Raw genomic sequence first — 24,118 nt, 5'->3', positions numbered from 1 at the left:
TACTGTCCATTACTCTTTGCCCCTCAGCCACAGAGGGCTCACTTCCATTCCTCTGACTTGTAGTGCTCCCTTCAGCCATGGAGTCTCTGCAAGTCCTGTTCCCTCAGCCTGGACTCTCTGAATAGCCCACTCTAGACCATGCTCTATCTCAACAGCTTACTTAGAAAACACTTATAATTGCTTTATATCTCAGTCAATAGCGGTTTTCATAATAAACTACCTTGATGTATTTGACTGCAGTCAAAGCCCCCTTTCGCACAGTCTTCCTCATGGGATTTTTCAGAATTTTAATTTTACATTTTCTGCCATTATGTGGTTTATGACTATATGCTCCAAGGACAGGCTCTGTATCATTTTTGCTTATAGTAGTGTCACCAAAACATGGTACTGTCCATACTGTAGATATTCAAGTAAAGAGTCATTGGCTCATAGGTCAAAAACATATTTGTAAAGCAAATTATATTTTGAGATAGATATAGATTTTAACATGATGTTTAATTCAAAAATCACAGTAAAAAATTTGAAAAAGTAGAGCAATACATTTAATATTGAAATTCAAAGTCATTGATATTCCTTAGAATTGCAAAATGACTATAAAACGACCGTACATGTAATGCTTTCCAAGCACAGTGGGGCCATATTAGGCACTCAAATATTTACTAAGTTAGAAAAGATCTAGATTTTATAATCTTATAATTCATATCTTTACTAACTTAGTAAATATGTGAAAATAATAAGATCTAGATCAAGGCTGGGCACAGTGGCTGATGTCTAGTAATCCCAGCACTTTGGGAGGCTGAGGCAGGAGGATTGCTTGAGCCCAGCAGTTTGAGGCCAGCCTGGGCAACATGCCAAAACCCTGTCTCTATAAAAAAAAGAAAAATTAGCTGGTCATAGTGGCACATGCTTGTAATCCCAACTACTCAGGAGGCTGGGGTGAGAGGCACTTGAGCCCAGGAGGTTCAAGGCTGCAGTGAGCCATGATTATGCCACTGCATTCCAGCCTGGGCATCAGAGTGAGACCCTGTCTTTAATAAAAAAAATCAAAAAATCTTTTTCTAGAAAATTGTTGCCTGGAAAAAGTTGTCTCCAAGATAGAGTACCCTTACTGCAAAGGTTTCTGAAGGAATAGAATGAAACTTCTAAACAAACATTTTAAAAATTCATTTGCTTTGTAGATATGTGTATATGTGAGTTTGCATATATATATAATTATGTATATGTACACATATATAAACACACATATAATGTCTGTTAAGTATATATATGACATATATACATAACAATATATATGAATATATAGTGAAGAGGAAAGAGAAAAAATGAATAGGTGGCTATTTTTACAAGAAGGAATATTTAATCAAAAATCCAGAAACCTCTGATCTAGATGATAATCTTATATTCTGTCAGTTCCTTAAACCTTCTATGATACTTCTGAGCTGGATGGTAACTTGAACATAAGTATCTGCCTCTGTTCTTTCTCGCTACCTCCACCCTGCTGATTCCCTGTTAGAAAAACTAACAAAACATAACAGAGAAAATACTGCAACAAAACTGGAAACCAAAGAAGCACCAAGATCCCTAGACCAGCAGAGGAATTTTCTACTAGAAATGGTCTGGGCATGGCCAGAACAAAGGCAGGCCAACATGACTTCGTATGTGTGGGAATAGCCTGTTTGGTCTATAAGAAGAAACTTCAACAAAAATCAAACAACACCCTCTCATTAAATGAGGCAGTCAGATGGCATATGTGGATCCTAACCAGTAACTCTAAGAAACACACCAAATACTAAAGGCCATACTAAGTTGGGTTGCATGTAGCAACACGGAATTACTTTAATTGTAATGAGTATTATCTTAACCACACGTGTGCACACATGAACACACACAACCCCAACTAACTCCTGGCTACCACAGCAAACACAGAAAACAAAAACAGAGGCAAAATCCCCCCGTGTGATGCTCTAGCACTGGTTTCCTTCCCATTTTGTTAATCTACAAAAGAATCAAGTGAAGCTACAGTAAATGTAAACTTTCCCCTTCCCTGTCCACTTTGCCAATTCCTGAATCATCTGGACAAAACCCATACAAACTGCAGCAGAACCCGTCTCAACTTCTATCTGTACAAGCCCAAGCCCAGTTATTTTTGAGAATAACCAAAAGCCATGCGATGTGAAATAAGATACCACAGCCCAAAAAGAAGGTTGCACATTGAAGATCCATGCATGTATCTTCCTATGAAGCTGTTATTGCAGTGAACAGGAAAAAAGATATTTCCCGAAACTTACTATCAAAATAATTCACATTCACTTGTATTTATGAAGCAGTTACAAAGAAGAAACAAGTATCTACAAAAAAGAAAAAGGAAACTTACAATGAAGACAGTCAACAAGATTTTAAGTATCGCAAAAACAAAGTCAGCAAATGGAAGACCAGCTCATGCAGTTTTCCAATATCTCAGAGGAAAAAAACAAACAGATAAAAATGATCAGAAACAAGGCTAAAGACACAGAGGCTGATCTAGGAAATCCAACATACTAATAAAATAAATTATAAGGAGATGATGATAAATGAGGGGGAAAAGTCAAACAAATGATTAGGGAGAAGGGAAACTTATCCAACTCCACAAATTGAAAAGGCACACCAAAAAACAGAAAATGATGAGAAAAAAAAAAAAAAACTCACACCTGAATGTATCCTGGTAAAAATTTTTTTATTTCAAAGATAAAAAGAAAAAAAATCTACCAGCCTCTAGGCAGCAAAGAGAGAGACTAGGCTATCTGTAGAACTGTGTTAAAGAAATTGCAAACCAAGAATCTTATACTTAGTGTGATATATGAGAAAACAGAAATGGTGCTTGAGAGGCTATGATTATTAATAGCCTATACCAAAGCAGCTGTAAAAAGGGCCATCATGGAGAAATTTAAACTAGGTGGTAAAGAACTACAATTCACACACATTCAGAACATAAAAGAGCTGAGTTGCTGTTAAAGGTTAAGAAAAATTTTAAGAGGAAGATTTTTTTTAAAGAGTAAAGAATGCTCTAAGTCCCTACCTACCCACCCAAGTATTTCCCCCTTGACCTCAAGTCCAAAGTCACCTGCAGTAGGGACAATGCAGCGGATTGTGTCTAATGCCTCAAGAGGATAAGGAAGAGGCAGTTTAGCTGCTTTGAAAGTGGAGCCAGAGGAAAATGCTGTTATGTTGGGACCTGCTCACCTGCCTGACTTTGCCTAGGCATAGTCAAGACGAGAACCACATAACCAGACTGAGCCAGGCTCAAGTCATTTTGAAACCTATCACAGAACCTCGAGTGGCTGGGACCCAATAGAGAGAATCTATGAAATAGACTGCTGGGAAATCAAGGGCCAGTGGGAAGAAGAGTCAGCTACATAAAAAATCTATCAACTGTTATTCATGGAAAGTTAAGTCAAACATATCTCCCTTGGAATCTCCCAAGAGCCCCAGAAGAAACCCTAAGAGACAGTCAGTTCTGAACATCTGCCAGGCTTACTCAGCACAAAGCCACCCTTCAGCAGTCAAAGACAAAATGCTCCTTCCTTCTTCCTTCTCTTCCTTCTGTCAACTTTTACACCATTAAAAACTACAATAAGGTGTGGGCATAAACAAAAAATTAGGTGGGGAGAGACAGACTGAGTGGTATACCTTCTATCCCAATGTAAGTCATCAGTTCATAGCAAGCTTCTAATGTGCCATTGGGTTCATTTGAAATTAGACTATTATTTAGGATGGAAAAAATTTAATTACTAACTTGCAACTGTGTCCGATAATTTTGATCGGCCACAGGATAACTTATTCTGTAAGAATACACTTAAGACATGAGACTTGCCTAAGATTTTGTCTAGTAGAAAGAGAAGAACCTTCCCCATTAAAAATTAAAAGGGAGAGTTGATGACAAAATCTTTAAAGTTGTTTAAGATTATACCTAATAAATCCTCTTTGTCCAACATTATTTGTTATCCCCAGCCAAATAATCAAAATATAGGAAGGCAACAGAAGAGATTCTCAAGAGACAAAAAGTTTAGAAAGTCTACCAACACATTCTCTTCCTGTAAAGTTTACTCAAAACACTCTAGCCAAATGAAAGATTAATCAGATTAAAATTCAAAGAAATTTGTAGTATACAAGATCCAGTTCTGAGCAACAAAATAAGTAAAATTCTAATCTAAATAATAGCATATCAGCAACAAAATAGAATTTAATTGTTTCAAGTCCTTAAAATACAAGATAGTATGTAATAATCTGTTTGTAACAACAAACTGTAAACAACATAACTATCCATGAATAAGCCTGCTTCAATATATCACAACAGACCTACATGTGCTTATATGACTACCTCTTCTGGGTAAATTTTTAAATAAAATAAAATGGAAAAGTATAGACAAATATAATATGATGCTATTTAAATATAAATATATAGAATTTTTCTAAATTTTAAACCATAAACTATTATTAGTGGTTTCTATGAGAAGGCTTTTTAACCATGTTCAAATTTTGTATTATTTAAACCATAAAGACAAAAATTAAAATAAATGAACTTGCTATTTACTCTCATAGTAATAAAGGAAAAAATGGCAAAAATTTCAACGTTGGGGCTCCATGAAAATTCTTAGAATGCACAGAACTTCAAGCCTTTTATCTGCAAAACATTTTTATTGCTCAGCTCTATTTAAAAATGAAGTTTTATTGAGAAAAAATCTAAAGTATGTGGTTTTGTTTATTTAATAACAATAAACTTGAAATATGTTTAAAAATGCATTTTTTCGTTTATTTTCCGAACTTGATGACTTGAATTTTAAAATGTATTCCTTACCCAAATGTCAGAGGATACTACTAGCACAGAAGAAATTGCTACAATGGAATAGTCATGAACTTTTAAAATCCAGACTTCTGTTAAAATTTCTCAGCTATTTTCATCTGTAATATGTAAATAAGAAGATCTATTTTCCCAGAATTATACCGCGTGGCACTTTGTACTGGGAAGATACTTAGAAGCTGGTATTATTATCTAAAGAGTAAAGAAGTGAGTAATAAACATAAAAATCTCCAAGGCTTTCATGGGAGTGGTTTCTGTTCAATATAATCAAACCCATGCTACATATAAGCCAAAGTCACTAAAGCCTAAGAGATATTGGTTAGCTCTGGTCCCACTTTATCCCAAGAGTCAAGAAGTCAGTTCAGAACCCACGGTACCATAGAGAACAGTGTAGTAGAAAGAATTAGGTAGTATAATGGCATCAAACTGTCTATGTACTATCTCATGAAAAGAAGAGATCCAGGCTGGGTACAGTGGCTCACACGTAATCATAACACTTTGGGAGGCTGAGGCAAGAGGATCTGTCAAGCTCAGGAGTTCAAGACCACCTAGCCAAGATTTAAAAAAAAAAAAAAAAAGAGAGAGATCTAACATCCTCATAATGTACACTGCATACACCACAATTAACAGGAACAATTATAGGTGAGAAATACTAGCTGAAATAACTTACAAAATCTGACCCCTGAGAGTACTCAACATAGTTTGCCAGTGCCTCCTTCAACATATCCTATACATATAAAGAGAGAACTTCAATCTATCAACAAAGTCACAGAACATCAAAGGCAACACTGGACACTTTTCCTTATTTATATGCTTGTTTAGTAACTTTTTATCAATTAAAATTACCTACTGCTTTTAGCAAAGATCATTGAGTAGCAAACTAAAAAGAATGAGTGTATGCTTTTATCTAATGACAAGTTTGGTCAACTTTTTGAGAAAAACAACAAAGTCCTTTTGTCAAGTAATCAAATTATTAACAGAATACCAACATATGAAATAGGGAAAATGGAAACATTTAATCTATTCCTTGTCACTGCAATGCCTACAGTGAAACCCGAGGCATCTACAGAATACAATGTGTAAATCAGGAACCTTGTAGCAAAATAAAAGTTTTAAATTACAAAATAACACTTCTTCAAAATAGTAAGAAATAATTTCTTAATCTCATCACTTCAACAATTACAAAATAAAAATAGATTATACCTCTAATAGCTGCTGTCAAAACAAAAATCAAACAAATAATAGAAAAAGACTGCAGTTGTGAAAATGCAACTGGATGTGAAGAACTTTACTGTAAATATCGCAAAAGTCCACAAGATGGTGATATTTAGTACAAAATTAATACATGATCAAAAGCACTGCATGACATTCTCCAGGAATTTGAAATCCTTATATCTTTGTAGTAATACGATGTTTGCTAAAAATCAAAAATCAGAATATTGATGACAGTGAAGATAGTCAATTTTATTGAAAACAAGAAAACAATTCAGAGAAAAGATTCTTCCACCTTTATGTCAACAATTTCCTTCATTGTTGACCTTGCCTAACAGGAATTATATTTGAGATTCCACTTATAAAAGAATGAAGATAATGGCAAATTTAGAGGGAAGTTATCATGAGACTCTTTCAAATATGTAATCATTTTAGGCCCTCAATAAATAGGCATTTGCTTAATTATTAAACTGCTATCAGGTATTTTCAATAAAATACTCATTTGATTTTCCTGAATATTACACAAGAGAAGTTTCCTTATTCCAATTTTATAGGTGAAGAAACTGAATCAGGAAGTTTGATAAGTGGTAAAACACAGAATTATTGTAAGTTTCAGCAATCCCACTGCTAAGTATACACCCCAAAAAAATGAAAACATGTATCTACATAAAAGCTTGTACATGAAATGTTCACAGCAGCCTTATTCATAATAGCTAAAAAGGAGAAACAACCCAAATGTCCATCAATTGATGAATGAGTAAATAAAATATGGTATATCCATATAAAGGAATATTATTCAGCAATAAAGGGAAATGAAGACTGATACATGCTACAACACAGATGAAACTTGAAAGCATTATGCTAAGTGAAAGGAGTCAGCCACAAAGAACCACATTTTGTATTATTCCATTTACATGAAATACCCAGAATAGGCAAATCCATAGAGACAGAAAGTAGATTGGTGGTTGCCTAGGACTTGGAGAATGGGGGAGAAAGTGACTGCTACAGGACACTGAAAATGTTTTTAGGGTACTGAAAATGTTCTAAAATTCACTGTGGCGATGAATGCACAATTCTGTGAATATACTAAAAGCTACTGCATTGTACACTTTAAATGGGTGAATCGTATGGCACGTGAATTATATTTCAATCAAGCTGATTTTTTTAAAAGGTTTCTAATTGATTAATATAGATAACTTAAGTGGGAAAAGAGTAAATTAGCTATGCTTTCAATTTGTAACTCAGCATCAGATATGGATTTAGACTCCATATCTATTCCTTCTCTCTTTCACTAGCCCCCACAAAAAATGTATAGCAATACATTTACATTGTATGGTAAAACAGATACACAGAGGGAGTTCATTTCAGACATATAGTCAGATGAAGTGGCAAGCACAACTTGATCTTTAGAGTAGATTTCAAGAGGTGAACAGGTGTAGGCAGGAGTTTCGCAGAGCAAAACCCAAGAAGATTCACGGAGTTACAACATGGGCTTAAAGGGAGAGATAAAGGTCTCCTCTATTTTTTAAAATAGTGGTAGAAAAACACGTATTTACCATCTTACCCACTTTGAAGAGTACAATTTAATAGTGTTAAATATATTCACATTATTGTGCAACAAGTCTCCAAAATTTTTTCATCTTGCAGAACTGCAACATTATACCCATTTAACAATCCCTCATTCCCCCTCCCCAGTCTCTGGGAGCCACCATTCTACCTTCTGTTTCTGTAAATCTATTTTAGATACTTTAAATAAGTGAAATCATTAGTATTTATCTTTTTGTGACTGACTTATTTCACTTAGCATAATGTTCTCAAGGTTTACCAGTGCTGAAGCATGTGATAAGATTTTCCTTCTTTTTAAAGACTGAATAACATTCTATTGGATATACATACATATATATATCACATGTTTGTTTATCCATTCATAGATATTTGCGTTGCTTCCATGCCATGGCTATTGTGAATAATATTGCTATGGACAAGAACTCCCCTATCTTAATATCCTACTTTCTCACTATTATTAAGATTCTGAGGGCACAGAGACTTAAGCATAAACAAATACCTATTAAGATAAATCAGCATACCCTCAAGATGTCTTTCAAAGAATATGAATATGTTTGGAAAAATAAAGACTTCACAATTAAAAAAGTTTAGTAAACACTAATGTAAAACAGATAAACAGGCTTTTCTATTACAAACTTCTCATTCTTTTTTTTTCTTTTTAGAGATAAGATCTCATTCTGTTGCCCAGGCTGAAGTGTAGTGGTGCTCACTACAGCCTTGAACTCCTAGATTTAAGAAATCCTCCCACCTTGGCCTCCCAAGCAGCTGGGACTACAGGCAAACACCATTGTGCCCAGCCATATATACATATATATTTTAGAGATAGGGTCTGCCTGTGTTGGGATTACAGAAAGAAGCCAGCACACCCAGCTATCTTCAATTTTTCTATGTGCACTGTGAATTCACAGGACACTAGATTGTATGTAGTTTTTCCATAACTTATTTGACCAGGAAGTTTTGGTGCAGAGTCTCTTGAATTTCTGTTTCAGGCTATAGTCTGGGGAGTCCAGTATCAACTGAACACTGAAATTAAAGTTGAACTCTTCTGTACACTGCCTTAGATAGTCATATGTTTAAAACATATTGATGTTACAATGATAACAATAATAGCTTGCTCTAATTAAAAGAAGCTACATCTTTTTTTTTTCATTCTTATATATTCTTAGGGCTGAAAAAAAGCCCCCGCCATAAAGCCAATAAGAACAGTATCATCTGCTGATTAAAAAAAAAAAAAAAAAAAAAAATGCAGGCATCCCTAATTCAGATTCCAGTACCCTAAAGGTCATGACATCTGATCTCTACCTTTGGAGTATCTGCAAGTAAAGTATAATAAGTGTAATATTAATGTAACAAAATCATTACAACCAGAAATTAGATATATCAAAAATTACTCAAGAAAGAAGTCTCCCCTTTGGAACACGAGTAAAGCTTATATCCAATTCATCTATTTTACTTCCACAAAATAATAAAAAGGGTAATTGCAATAACAGTCTCAAGTCACCAAAGCTGGCTTAAATTAGTACAGTTAACTGTAGCTCTCAAAACTAAGTAAACCAGGAGAATGCAATTCTCAACCATGAAAATTAACAAAGTTATTATTAAATGTGTAACTTACTGCTATAATTTGATCTCCAATTTGGATTCTTCCATCATGCTCAACAGCACTGCTTTTTGTAATGCTCTTTACAAAAATTCCTGAAGGTTCTAAGATTAGAAATAGGTTATTTTTCACAGTGTTCAAAGCACATTCAAAGAATATCCATCTTCAATTCTCCAAACATAAAGCTCTAATTCTGAATAAATACATATCATCTAGTAGAAACACAGGCTAGAGAATAAGATAATTGTGTTGTCTGTCTTAAATATATGATACACCTACACTAACTCATTCCTAAGGAAGTTTCAACCAGTTTATCCAACAATCTGAAACATGTAATACTGACTCAATATTTTATAAGAGATAGATATCAGAGATAATTGACAAGTTTAAAAGAATATTTAGTGCTTAAAATTACCCAATCTTTTATCTCCAATGTAACCAGCAATGGTAATTCCTAATCCTTGGACATTTTTGGTGAGTTCTACATCAAATGTCTCACTTTCTTCACCTTTCTGAGTAGACGCATCAACCTAAAATAAAATCAATAAATACGATGAGAAATAAACATGTAAAAAAAAAACAAAAACCCCACATGATAAGATAAAAGAAAGCCAAAGTTCTCTAGCAGAGAATTACAGTAGAGATGATTCTTTCAATCCTGAAAAGAGGGATAGGACATCATCATATTTTTGCTCAGAAAGAGATGTCAAGAATAAGGTTGAACCTTCCCTTATCAGAGAATACATTATTGTTTGTGTATACTAAATTTTAAATCAAACAGTTTTTAATAGGAAATTGTATTTTCAGGGATGGCTTATCTTAATTTCTGAAGAAGTCAGGATGCAGTATTGTCGAAAGACTCATGTTATTAATTCAGATCAGCAAGTTCAAATCTAGCTTTGCCACTTAATCTAGAAAGAAAATATCAGTTTGCTCAACTGTCTATTGGAAAAAGAAAAACAACAACTAAACCAGCTATCATTTATCAAGCAGTTTGTGTGTAACTCAGAATTAAGACTCTACCTGTCTTAATTCATTATTCCTCATACCAAGCTTATGAGGTAGGTATAATTATATGAATTTTTCTCTGGGGAAACTAAGGAACATAAACTTTTCTAAGAACAAACAGCTAGCAACCTAGTAAAGGCAGAATTAAAATCCAGTTATTTCTATGCAGAGTCCCTGCTCTTAAATTATACACATTATATACAATCCCTAAGAGAATATAGGGGCCACAGTGCCCACCTTTTAGTTGCTACTATTTTATATTTATAGTTGATTCTAACATCATGAGTATGAGTTAATCTGTCTGCAGATATGTTATTAAGAGGCTGATGTTTTATTTTGAAATACACCAAGGATGTATTTTTAATTGTACTTTTATTTGTTTTGTAAATTCAGCCTTTAATATGAAAAGCTATTTATAAGGAAAATATGCCTTTCTGCATTGGCATTCTGAATGTAACTGAAAGTGGGTTTCTCAGATGTCAGCGTTCTCTAATGTACAGAGTTGTTATTAATTCTGTGTTGGACTAGAGAGCAAGTCTCCCTAAAATTAAGCATTAGTTGATCAGTACAATATATCATCAATAAGCTACTGGTACTATGTATTAGTATGGTGTCAGCAGATCCTACAGAAAACCCTAAGAAGAGCACAACAAAATAAAAGCTACAGATCCTAATGAATAGTCAGGTTGGGGGTAGCTGATGTTTTCTAAATTCTTTAAACAAACTCCGACAGTCCACTTAAATGAGATATAATTTTACAGTAAAGTTTGATTTATTTTTTTCATTGCACATAATTATCTGTGCAAACTTAGCAAAAGTTTAAAGTTTAGATAATTACAAGAAAATGACAGGATGAAATCTGCTTCAATTGAAACAAATGTGTTTTCTATTTTTAATAAGACTTATGCGAGTGCTATTTTAGAGAGTGCCAATTTGACTATCGAATGGTTTTAAAAGGGGCACAAGCTTCAGAAATGATGATATGCACAGAACAGATATTTTTCTAAGCTTTCAATTACATCAAGTGGTTTTCGGTATTGCATTCATTTATATATCGCTGAATAAAATGTTTTGTTTACCACAAAAGAATGCCATTTAAACACTTTTATAAACAAGCTTTCTTTCTTCACTTCTTTCTCTTTGCAAAAAATAGCAACCAAATTCAATCCTAAAAACAACAGAATCATGGAAATTACAAGTGTTCTAATAAAGTTTTAAAGGGCTTGTGGAGGAGGTTAGGATATTAAAAAAGAGTTTATAGCAACTGCTTAGAAAAAACTTTAATAGAACAAAAGATAGATGTTTTGGGGTTTATCTAGAAACTAAGTGTAATTCTCTTCTTAAATATTTAAGAGATTTCTGGATAAATTATTTTGTTTTTATCCTCTGTAGTCTTGTGACCTGTAAATCTGCTGAGATAGCCACTACTTTCCAATAATTTTGAAATTTTCTAGCTCTTTTCATGTCAAGTTAAGGACAAGGATGGAATGTTATACATATGAATAAAGGTTTTGTTATAACACCAAAAGAATAACTTTCGTTTGAAAAATTATATAACTGGGTTGAGAATAACGACTACTTATTACAAATCTGATAAGAGTTCTAAGACATACTTTAAAACAATAACACTAAAAGGTTTTAGTAAGCCTTATTCATGCCCACCAAGCCTGCCCCCACTCTTCAGCCTCCACACATTCAAAACAAAAACAAAAATACTATAGGGAAAGTTGATGAAAAAGAATGATTAGAACTATGATCCACTTTACAGAGAGCCTTCTAACTGAGAGAAAGACAGAATTAAACATTTTAGGTATCAGTACCAAATAATTTCTAAACTTTTATCCATACTTTAAACCATTATCCTCATAAATGTGCTGCTTAAATAAAAATGTAAAATAATCTGGCATTTTTAAACAACCTATTTTCATTTGTTTTATGCATTGTTCCTGATCAATAAAATATTACTAGTGCTAAAGCATCCCTATATTTGAATTTTGTTCCATTCTTTAGCACTAATATATGAAGATTAGTAAGTCTAGTATATAAGTAAATATCACTGTTTATCTAATTGCTATTTCTCTGACTTTCACATTAACTACTCTTAACTACTTACCCTCGACTCTGGCGTAGAAGATGGAGATGAGGAAAGGGTGATACCCAAAGAGGTGGGTGCTGTATGTTCTTCTATGGCACCTCTTGCAATCATCAACTTAACTCTATTTCCACATTGCCTAAGGACTTGTGCTACTTGCTCACTGCTCATTCCTGTTAGATCTGTGTCACCAATCTTTAGAATGTGGTCTCCACTGCATAAGCGCCCATGCTGAGTAAAACAATGTGGAATAATTAGACTATTATTATTTTAACTGCATCAGATAAATCCTAAATGAGGAGAAGGGATTAATTTTAAAAAATAGCAATAATATGAGTTACCAATCAGGACATAAAACATGTGGTTATAATTTTAACTGTCTTTTGAAATATCCTAGCATCATTCAGTGATGCAATAAATGAAATTCACAAATATTCCTTAAGTCAATAGTTCATATAAACTTTTCATTTTGACTTCTACCTATCAAGAGTTCATATGAAGTTTTCACTTTGATTTCTACCCAAATGGCTTTTTGTGAATTTTTTGGAGGGAAAGAAGAAAATGCCATTAAGCAAAGTTGTATAGAAGTCACTATGCAAATACATATTACCTAAAATGTGGTATAAACCACAAGAAAGCATTATATTAACACCACAACTTTCTGCCTGGCCATTTCTATTATAAATGTCCCAAAAGAACTCATGTGCAGGTACAATACTTGTGAAGTGAAAATTCAGATAGATGTGAGGAGTGAAAAGCAGTCTTATGAGCCTCCATACACACATAGTCCATTAACTTTCTGCAATGATGGAACTCTTCTGCGCTACTCAATACAACAGCTATGGAGCACTTGAAATGTGGCTAGTCCAACTGAGGAACTGAACTTGTAATTTCATTTACTTTTAATTAACTTAAATTTGAATTTAAAAAGTGATAAGCAAACAGCTACAGTATTGAAGAATGAAGCTCTATATTGAAGATAAAGCATGTAAATATCACATGCTCGTCAACTGGAGACACTTTATTTGATGCTGCTAGATGCTAGCTAACGTTTAAAAGGAAGAAAAATTTGCTTGCTGTTATATTACTGTTAATACCCCTACTGACAAGGTTGCCATTAAACAGGAATTTCATTTATGAATACAGGAAATATTTGATGAACTGGACTTCCTAGTTTAAGTTCAAAAACACATGTACAAACAACCACTTCATTTCTTAAAAAGTTATAATCAAGGCAAAAGTTACTTAAACTAGAAAGCCTCATCAAATTAAAATATAAATCATAATAAATGTGTTAAATCTTGTCTCACATATATTGTAATGTCACATGTCATAAATGGTAATGCCTTAATAAACTACTTAAGTAATAAAAAATAGGCTGTGCTTCATATACAAAGATGATACCAGTGACCCACCACTAAAGGAACAAGTTGAATGTTGTTTTTTTGCCTGAATAATAAAGTATATTTTCCCACAAGACCTTGTGACTATAAAACAGCTGGCTAGGTTTACAATATGAATTATGACTATAAAACAAATAGTAGCTACCTCCACAATTATCAAATCCAAAACCTTGGCTTTAGTCTGAGGTTCAAAAGTGTTAAAGCCCATTGTTTAAAACTATAACTTAATACTTTTTCTAAAGTATTCCTCCCCCAGGTCTAAGACAACACTTCAGGGACACTTGATAAAACAAAAGATTCTAACTCAGTTTCTCTGGCAGTATCTAAGGCCATAGTTTCTTCTCTCTAACAAAAAATGTAAAAGATGTGGCCATACTATTTGATAAATTAGCATAAAAGATCTATTGTGCAGCCTACCTGATCAGCTACTCCTCCAGGCAGAATGGTTTTTACTATCACACCAGTTGCTTTTCCTCCTATGATGCCAAATCCCAAACCAGATCCATCATTCACCAATTCAATAGTTTCCACATGTTGCCAGTGAACCTACAAAGCAAGCTCATATATGAATTTGTAGAAATTTGCAAAGCACTAACATTTTATATTACAGTAGAAATTTTTGTGATTATTTGGTTAATATTAAATAATAAATTCAGACATAAAAATGAGCCCTAACAATGTCCCTTTCATTTGATATACTTCCCTTTCAACAGAATGTAATGCTATTGATAGAATCATTCTTGAAATTATCAATGTATCAACATAATGATTTCATTTCACCAGTTAAAGACAGACACTGATTTGCAAGATCTTTTGTAGAACTTCTCAAAAAAAAGAAAAAGATTAAGGAAAAAGGAAGGTCACATGTTAAGAATGTCTTCGCATAATCCTGCCTTGAGGCAGGATTCCAAATTAGATGACTTCTTAAAGTCACTGACAGCTAACTGTAACAATATAATTGTATAATTTTTAAAGCAAAATCAAGATTGTACCTGTCTACAGATAAAGTCAATTTTGTTAAAAGACTACATTTTTCATTTTTAAGGAATGCTGTCAAAGAAAAAAACTATACAAAGAAAAGTAACAGTTGTTTTAGAACCTAGAAGCTTTATCATACTTAAAGAGCAAATATTCCAGGCTAGGGAAAGATGGAAGAATAGTTACACAAAAACTCAAGAAATGCAAAGAACCTACACAAATTAGAAACTTGGAGATAACCAAAAAGAACTCAAAAAATATGTTCTGTTCCTTCTGAAAATTGTAGGTACTCACCGGATTAGAGTGAGCTGAAATTGTGCTGGCTGCAGATGGCGAACGGGAAACTATTGGGCTGATAAGCTGAGGCAATGAGCCTCTGGCAATAACTAGCTGGACAGTATCTTTGGCTTTCTGCAGGATGCTGATAGCCTGCTGATGTGTAATTGTCTGATCAAGAGCCTGTCCATTGATAGCAAGAATTTGATCAGTTTCTTTCAATCTTCCATCTCTATCAAGAATGAAAAGGAGAATAAAAGACATCTGAGAGTTCTCAAGGAAATGACAGCTTCTTGGACATGCATGTTCAAGTTATTTTTAATCTTGTTTTTAATTCTCACACTTTTTCTTTTCTTTTTTTTAATTGCATTTTAGGTTTTGGGGTATATGTGAAGAACAAGATTGTTGCATAGGTACACACATGGCAGTGTGATTTGCTGCCTTCCTCCCCATCACCTATATCTGGCATTTCTTCCCATGAATTCTTACACTTTTTAATCTTTTTCCTGCAGTTCTACTTTAAAATAATACACTTTGGCTTCAGGTCATCAATTCTCGTAAAGTTATTCCACTGCTACTCCTACTCAACCCCTTCCATGTAAAAGCATTCTTTATTTCAGCCACCCATTCAACCTACATTACATCTTGAATATTCCTATCTTCTAAAAATGAAAGTGGATATACATAGAGAGTTGGCCCTCTATATCCATGGTTTCCACATCCATAAATTCAACCAACTGGGGATCAAATATAAACAGAAAAAATAACAACACAATAATAAAAAATCATACAAATTTTTAAAATACAGTATGACTATTAATATTTACAGAGGATTTACATTGTGTTAGGCATTATAAGTTATATAAAGATGATTTGAAATATATGGGAGGATGTTCACAGGTTATGTACAAACACTATACTATTTTATATAAGGGACTTGAGCATCTGCAGATGTTACTACCTGCAGGAGTCCTGGAACCAATTTCCCATGGATACTGAGGGACAACTGTACTCAATTGTTGCTTTGGGTATATAAATAATATGCAGCTCAATTTATTATGGATCATTTTTAGTATAGTAATTTTAAAAATCTAATCAATAAGAGCTCATTTAATTAAAAATGAAAATAATGTTATCCTCAAATTTTTCTTTCCTTACCAAAACTTAAGTTATGACTATATTTAAGAGCTACTCTCACTTCAAAGGACTTGTTATTTTTATCACAATGTTAATGACTTATAAAAACTGGTTAATAACAGATTATTATGTTCAATTTTTTGTTTGTTTCTATTTATTATTATTTTTCTAAATTCCCACATAATGACCAAAACCTTCAGAATGGGGTATCAAAAAGAAGATCCTGTGATCATCTCACCTATGCGCAACACTGCCCTCTTGAATCTCTTGCACAAATATTCCCAGCTCTCCTCTGTTTTCACTTCTTAGTCCCACAACACTAAACCCAAGGCCTCCAGATGGAGGTTTGAGGAGCTCAAAAACTTCTACATGGCGACCCTGTTTAGAAAACAAAGAAATAAATAAAATTAAAAGCCAGGCCATGCATGGTGGTTCACGCCTGTAATCCCAGCACTTTGGGAGGCCAAGGTGGGAAGATCACTTGAAGCCAGGAGTTAGAGACCAGATTGGGCAACATAATGTGATCCCATCTCTATAAAAAATAAAATAAAACTCAGCTGAGTGTGGTGGCACACATCTATAATCCTACATACTCAGGAGGCTGAGGCAGGAGAATCCCTTGAGCCCAGGAGTTTGGGGCTGTAGTGAGCTATGATCACAACACTGCACTCTAGTGTGGATGACAGAGCAAGACATATCTCAAAAAAAACTTAAATTAAAAGCTAATGACTTCACAACAGTCATCTTATTAGAATCATTTCTTTGTTTAAAAAAAATAAATTGAAAAAAATTTTTCCAAGGTCATTGTTAGCACTTTATCCTGAAGAATAATTTCTATAACACGACATATAATACTCAAATTTAAATGGTGATAACAAAACTGTAATTGAAAAATTCTGAACCATCTAAACTCCCACAAAATTGACTTCATTTTTGTTCCAATTTTTTCAGATGTTATAAATATCACTATATTCTTCAAATTATCCACAACTTGATCACATTCTTAACTTATTGCAGGTATTACAATAACTAACAGAAAGAAATGTTCTTACCTGGGCCATATTTTTGATAAGCTGATCAAATTCATCACAAGCAGGTTTCCCATTAATGTGTAGAATACCAGATCCTGTAAGTGCTTCCAGATTCCCATTGTTTGGGGATAATAAAAACGGTTCATTTTGCAGAGTAGGAATCACAGCTGGGCTGAGATGAGGAATGTGGGCATATTCAGTATTCGAAGTTGCTGAAGTTGCAATATTAACCTAAGAGTAATACAGAGATTATTAAGAATTTTGACATTCCATAAACTATTTCATAGAAAATATCCCAAGGGTATAAGTACATACATATGAAATTTCAAAATGTCCAAATCCTTTGATCCAGAAATTCTATTTTACGAAATTTATTTCAAGAATAAACATTAGGATAATAAAGACGTGTGTGCAGCACTAAATGTTCAATGCAGCACCATTTATTAGATGGGAAAATTAAAAAATTAATTACCTCCAGGGTTCGATTTCAGGGTACTCATTAAAACACACACATAAATATATACATCCACACATACATTTTTTTTGTCCCCAGATCCCATGAAGTAACCAGATCCCATGAAGTAACCTCTAAACTATCAGAATTTCCTGAGTGATGGGGTATCTTTCTTCTTCATGGTGGACCACAGATATAAGCCCAAACTCTGAATAAGATTTTAGTCATGTGGGCAGGACAATCAACCAATCACATCTATGAAATAACACCCCAATAAAAAATTCTGAAAGGGAGGGATAGCATTAGGAGAAATACCTAATATAGATGACAGGTTGATGGGTGCAACAAACCACCATGACACATGTATACCTATGTAACAAACCTACATGTTCTGCAAATGTATCCCAGAACTTAAAGTAAAATAAAATAAAATAAAATAATTTGAACACCAAGATCAGGTAATATTCCTGGGTTTGTAACACAGTTAAACACAGTTCTACATGTGTTTGCACTTTAACCTAAGTGCTATTATGAGACTCAAAAGTTTTAAAAAATTAAAACTTTATAAAGCAAAAAATGTTACAAAAAGGTAAGGTTAATTTATTATTGAAGAAACAAATGTTTTTGTAAATGTAGTATAGCCTAAGTGTACAGTATTTATTAAGTTATGCATAAACTCTATACATCAGAGTTTGTTACCTGTCCTTAAAAACAAAACAGGAAACTCATTAAGTTACCAAAGTTACCAAAAACTTAACCATTAAATTGGCTATCTAGTAGCATACAATATATTGGTTATCTGGTGGTGTATGGTAATGTCCTAGGCCTTCACGAAATTCACTCACCACTCATTCACTGATTCACCTACAATAACTTCCAGTCCTGTAGGGTCCATTCATGGTAAGTGTGTCCTATACAGATGTACCGTTTTTTATCTTTTAACCATATTTTTACTGTACCTTTTCTATATTTAGATACACAGATAATTACCATTCTGCTACAACTACATACAGTACTCCATATAGCATGCTATACAGGTTGGTAGGCTAGAAGCAATACCCAATAGTCTAGTTGTGTGGTAGGCTATACCACTTAGGTTTGTGTAAGTATACCCTATGATGTTTGTACAAGGATGCAATCACCTAATGACACATGGCTGTATGCTCTACATATTGTCCCACATCAATTCTAGCAAAGTTATACCTTCCCAGGAAAATGGAAGCTTCCAGTTTGGAATCCTCCCATAATCTGCACTACACATCTCTTTGGCTGACCCTTAACTGCATCCTTTCCCTACAACAGATCATAACCATGAGTATAACAGATTTCAGAGAATTCTCAGTGAATTACGAAACCTCAAGGTGGCTAGGGGAACCCTGCAAACTTGCAGCTGATGTCAGAAGTGAGGGTGGTTTTGTGTATCCCTATACCTTTAACTTTGTAGCTGGACCCTAACTCACTGCAGTTGGTATCAGAGGTGTGGGGCAGCACTAGGAGTCTGGAGGACTGTACCCTGAAACCATGCTGTCTGGCTAACTCTAAGTACAATGACACACGTAACAACAATGGAAAATATCATCCCACTTTGGGAAATGATTCTATAATTATTTGTGTGTGCCTATTACAAAGAGTTTGAAGTTAAATCTAAATAGTAGATAAAGCAATGCAGTCAATCCTAATTTCATAATTATGCTGGGTGCCTGGAATGTGACTTTTTTTATCTATAATTACGTATCAGAAAGCTTACTTCAATGATGTTTTTGGGTCACTCTCTGATCTCATCTCCTAGCAGTCTATCCCTTGGCTCCAGTTGTGCTCCCTGCCTCACTGTGCCTCAAAGTGCCAAGCTGTTCACTCTACCAGACAGCTATATCCTTCCCCAAATATCCACATGCTTCTGTATTTTATTCAGGTGTGCCCAGTCTCACCTCAGAAAAGTCTTTCTTGGCATTCCTATCCAAGATAGCACCATTATACTCCATGAACTTATCGTGTCCTGTTTTAATTCATGGCACTCATTACCACCTGATCCATACCCTGCTGTCATGAAGTTTTCATCCCAGTCAGTGGAGACAGACTAGAATGTAAAATTCCTCCAGTAGAAAAATATGACTATTTTATTTTTATTATGCCCTCATTCTCTAGAAGAATGCCTTATACAAAGTTGATGTTCAACATACAAGGGCAGAAAAAAATGTTTATCTATTTTTTAAGGACCTAACTCTGATCCAGTCTCCTGAACAACCCTTCAAATATCATCTCAATTTTATAGATTATGAAATTGTTACACAGTCATACACCTAAGTTGTTTATGACCTAGATTTTTTTCGTCATGGTGTTCCTATCATCTTTGTATTATACACAAAACATAGAGTTCTTGTATTATACACAAAACAATTGAGATATCATGTTTTGAAAAAAGACATTAGGTAAATTTCAGACATTAGGTAAATCCATTGACAGAAGCTATCAAAATATTTTACAATATGTCACCAAAATCTATACATAAGAGTTTGTTACCTGTTCTTAAAAATAAAACAGAAAATTCATTAAGTTACCAAAGTTACCAATAACTTAATCATTATATTGGCTATCTACAATGACAAATGAAAAAGAGATCAGTGTGTTGAGAAAAGACTTTTGGGAATCCTTTTAAATGTTTATTTTAAAATCTTTAGCAGGCATGATCAATTATTATTTTTTCAAAAGCAAGTTTCTTATGCCAAGACTGATTTTTTTTTAATCCTGAGCTATGGCAACTTCAATAAAGTCTGCCAGCAGAAGATATACAGCGCAGGTTGAAACAGATGGCATAATGAAATTTGTGACAGGCTAAGGATCCCACACACCAAGACCTAATGGCTATGGTATGTTAGCACAGGAAAAAATATTTGGACTTATGCTGTGGAAGCCAGAATTAACAAATCACATTCTGAGAATAGAGAGTCTGTCTATAAGAAATTCATGGTAAAATAGAAGCTCTGATATTATGAAAGACTAGGTATAAAGGCATTCTAAGAGTAAAGTTGGTGGGAGCGGAACAAGTAAAATATTACAAAATGAGAACTGTATAAAAGTATTAGGCCGGGCGCGGTGGCTCAAGCCTGTAATCCCAGCACTTTGGGAGGCCGAGGCGGGTGGATCACGAGGTCAAGAGATCGAGACCATCTTGGTCAACATGGTGAAACCCCGTCTCTACTAATACAAAAAATTAGCTGGGCACGGTGGCGCGTGCCTGTAATCCCAGCTACTCAGGAGGCTGAGGCAGGAGAATTGCCTGAACCCAGGAGGCGGAGATTGCGGTGAGCCGAGATCGCGCCATTGCGCTCCAGCCTGGGTATCAAGAGCGAAACTCCGTCTCAAAAAAAAAAAAAAAAAAAAAAAAAAAAGTATTTAATATCAATTGTCATCTCCTAGTGTGTCAAAGGTTTGAGGAAGGTCAATGACTCCTACTGCTTCATCCCTGACCTTGATGTCTACATAAACCTAAAAGCAAAGGTTATAGAAATCACATATCTAAAAACTACTATTTAATTATACCACCATACAAAAGTCTTGTTTATAAACTGGCAAACTTATACTCAAAAGAAAAAGCAGAAAGGCACCTTTGATTATGCTATAATTGTTTATTAAAATGGCTTTCTGAACTATAATCTATTTGAGGAATAGGAATGCATCTAATTTGCCTTGATAGGTCTGTTCATAGTAGTCATGCTATAAATGTTTAATGAAAAGATCTTGATTCTCACCCTTGGTTTGTAGAATATAAAATAAGCAAAAGAAAACATAAATATCGGGCAATTTTTATATACAGATAAACAATCTGTGTAATTTATGGAAGTTGCTAGTAAATACGCAAGAGTCACTAAATAATTATGTTTTCTGTTTAACTTCTGGCTGAACATTTCAGTCTAAAAGGGGTTTCTATGTATTTAGTAAATAAATACACATTAATTTATGGATTTTAATTAGTGCTATTTCCTAAAGCATAACTTAAATATTATGAAAGTTATTTAGAAGTTTGCAAATTCTATGTGAAAGGGCAAGCTAAAACTCCTTCTCAGTATTTAAAAGTATAGGAAAAGTCCTCTTACGAGATATAGTCAGAACCAATATTGGTTCACATATTTAAAAAGGGCAGATAAAGCAGAAATCATAACAAAGAAAAAATATGTACCTTACTTTAACTGAAAACACAGGTATATTCATTTGTATATAGAATTTGTTCATACATGTAACTTATTCAGTCTGGCTTACCATAGCATAAGTCCAAATACTTTTTTCTATGCAAACATACCATTGCCATTAGATCTTGGTGTGCAGGATCCTCAGCCTGTAACACATTTCATAATCTTAAATATCTTTTATCATAAATATGTTTTACAGTTTGATCAAACATAACTAACAATTTCACCAACAAGTGTTTTGTCAAGTCACCTATACAGTTTTTCAAAATAATTTAAATACATTTTCATAGAAAAATAAATTCACATCATAAATTTTTACATTATATAATAAAGTCATGCAATTATAAAATAAATACAATTGGCACAAACAGCTTTAAAAATGACTTTTTGACAAATGCACATTTAGCTGGTACAAGCTATTGAAGGACACAAACTAGAGAATGTCTGAATAGACAAGTGTTTAGTGCCCCAGGTATCACTCAATATGCCTTCCAGAAGGAATGGACAGCATCTTCTTAGCAAGTACCTCATTTGCAGGTGTTCTAGGAGAGCTGCTTCTAGAACAGCATCCAAGAAAACATAATTTATCTTTAGTTCTACATACAATTAAGGTCACTCTGTGTGAATAACTGTATCAGAGTAACCTTTCCACTGAGAACAATTAAAACTGTATATAGAAGCTATTAAAACACACACACACACACACACTTTGCAGGTATCAAAAAGAAACCAACACTTCTGCCATACTCTATTGATACAAAGCAAAGCAGTACATTCAACCCACACCAAAGAAGAAGGGACTATACAGGAGCATGAATGTCAGAAGGAAGAAAATACTGCCCATCTTAGAGGCTGACTAGCATGGTATATCATAGCAAAACAGCTAAAAGCCAGAAAGAAAATCTTAAAAGCCACTAGAGAAAAAGGCATCTGATCTTCAAAGAAGAATAAGACCAACAGCTGACTTCTCAAGAAAAACAATGAAAGCCAGATGTTAACAAGATGATTAAAAAACAAAAAGATAAAAATACTTGACAACCTGGATTTTTCACACCACACACCACAGATACACACACACAAACACAAACATACCCCACACACAGTTACCTTAGATTTGTACAAAAGAAATACCAAAATAAAATCTTGGGCAGAAAAAAAATTAGATAGAATATCCCTAAGCAGAAAATATTAGAATACAAAAAGGGGTTTAAAAATGTAAAGCAGTAAGAATTCCTTAAAACAATAAATAATCTAAACTTATGGAGCTTTAAATGTATGTGTAATTAAAGAACGTACAATTACACAAAAAGTAAGAGCAGAGTAACCAAAGTTGAAATGTTTTAAGTTTCTTGAATTTTTTGGAAATTACTAATTAAAGTAGAATCAAATAAGTCAAGAATACATATATCTGACATATGACTCATATCTAGAATATTTAAAGAAACTCAAAATTCAACAGGTAAAAAACCCCAATTAGAATATGAGCAAAAAACAGAGAGATATTTCATCAAAGAGAAAATATGGCTGGCAAATAAGTACATAAAAGAAGTTTAACATCATTAGCCATTAAAGAAATTGCAAACTAAAATCACAAAGAGATATTACTACATACCCATCAGAATGGTGAGGATATAGAGAAGCTGGATTGCTCATACACTGCTGGTGGAAATGTAAAATGGTACACCCCACTGAAAAATAGTTTGGCAGTTTCTAAAAACAACTAGACATGCAATTACCATAAAACCTAGCAACTGCACTCCTGGGTATTTGTTGTAGAGAAATAAAAACCTAGGTCCACACAAAATCCATACACAATTGCTCACAGAAGCTTATATATAATAGTAAAAACCTGAAAACAAAATAGCCCTTAATAGCTACATCCAATACCATAAAATACTACTGAAGAATAAAAAAAAGGAAAAATATTAATATACACAACTTTAAGATATCAAGAGCATTATGCTGCATGAAAACAAGCCAATCTCTAAAGGTCACATACATTATGATTTTATTTTTATAACATTCTTGAAATGACAAAACCACAGAGATGAAAAATGAATTAAAGGTTGCCAGGGACTATTAATGTGGGAAAGGGGTTAAGTATGACTATAAAAGAGTAGAATAAGGGAGATCTCTGTGGTGATAAAACAGATCTGATCTTAATTGTGGGGATAGCTAGGTAAATCTATATAGGTAAAAACAAAAATGACACAAATTGAAAAAATTTACATATATTGTACCCAATGTCAGTTTCTTGGTTTTGATATTTTATTGTAATTATTAAGATACAACCCTTGGCAAGAAAGTTGGTGATATGTACAGGACCTCTCTATATTT

At 33.7% G+C, this 24,118-nt stretch overlaps 1 protein-coding gene across 20 annotated transcripts in view; it reads right to left on the bottom strand.

Annotated features, from left to right (window-relative positions):
• The window catches only part of MPDZ (multiple PDZ domain crumbs cell polarity complex component), a 172,941-nt gene that overhangs the window by 96,695 nt on the left and 52,128 nt on the right, over window positions 1-24,118 (bottom strand). For all 20 annotated transcript variants that reach the window (XM_064381629.1, XM_064381589.1, XM_021675929.2 and 17 more), the window contains exons 4-10: window positions 17,162-17,371; window positions 16,348-16,487; window positions 14,991-15,204; window positions 14,136-14,264; window positions 12,337-12,546; window positions 9,631-9,745; window positions 9,231-9,319 (exon numbers count right to left, since the gene is read on the bottom strand). In XM_064381629.1, the coding sequence (XP_064237699.1) occupies window positions 9,231-9,319; window positions 9,631-9,745; window positions 12,337-12,546; window positions 14,136-14,264; window positions 14,991-15,204; window positions 16,348-16,487; window positions 17,162-17,371 (1,107 nt within the window). The remainder of the gene's footprint in view (window positions 1-9,230; window positions 9,320-9,630; window positions 9,746-12,336; window positions 12,547-14,135; window positions 14,265-14,990; window positions 15,205-16,347; window positions 16,488-17,161; window positions 17,372-24,118) is intronic.

This window comes from Aotus nancymaae, unplaced genomic scaffold (assembly GCF_030222135.1).
Source record: "Aotus nancymaae isolate 86718 unplaced genomic scaffold, 86718_ANA_hifiasm-v0.15.2.pri h1tg000003l, whole genome shotgun sequence".
NCBI lineage: Eukaryota > Metazoa > Chordata > Mammalia > Primates > Aotidae > Aotus > Aotus nancymaae.
Note: the sequence above shows the minus strand (reverse complement) of the source record. Positions and strands in the feature narration are given on the sequence as shown.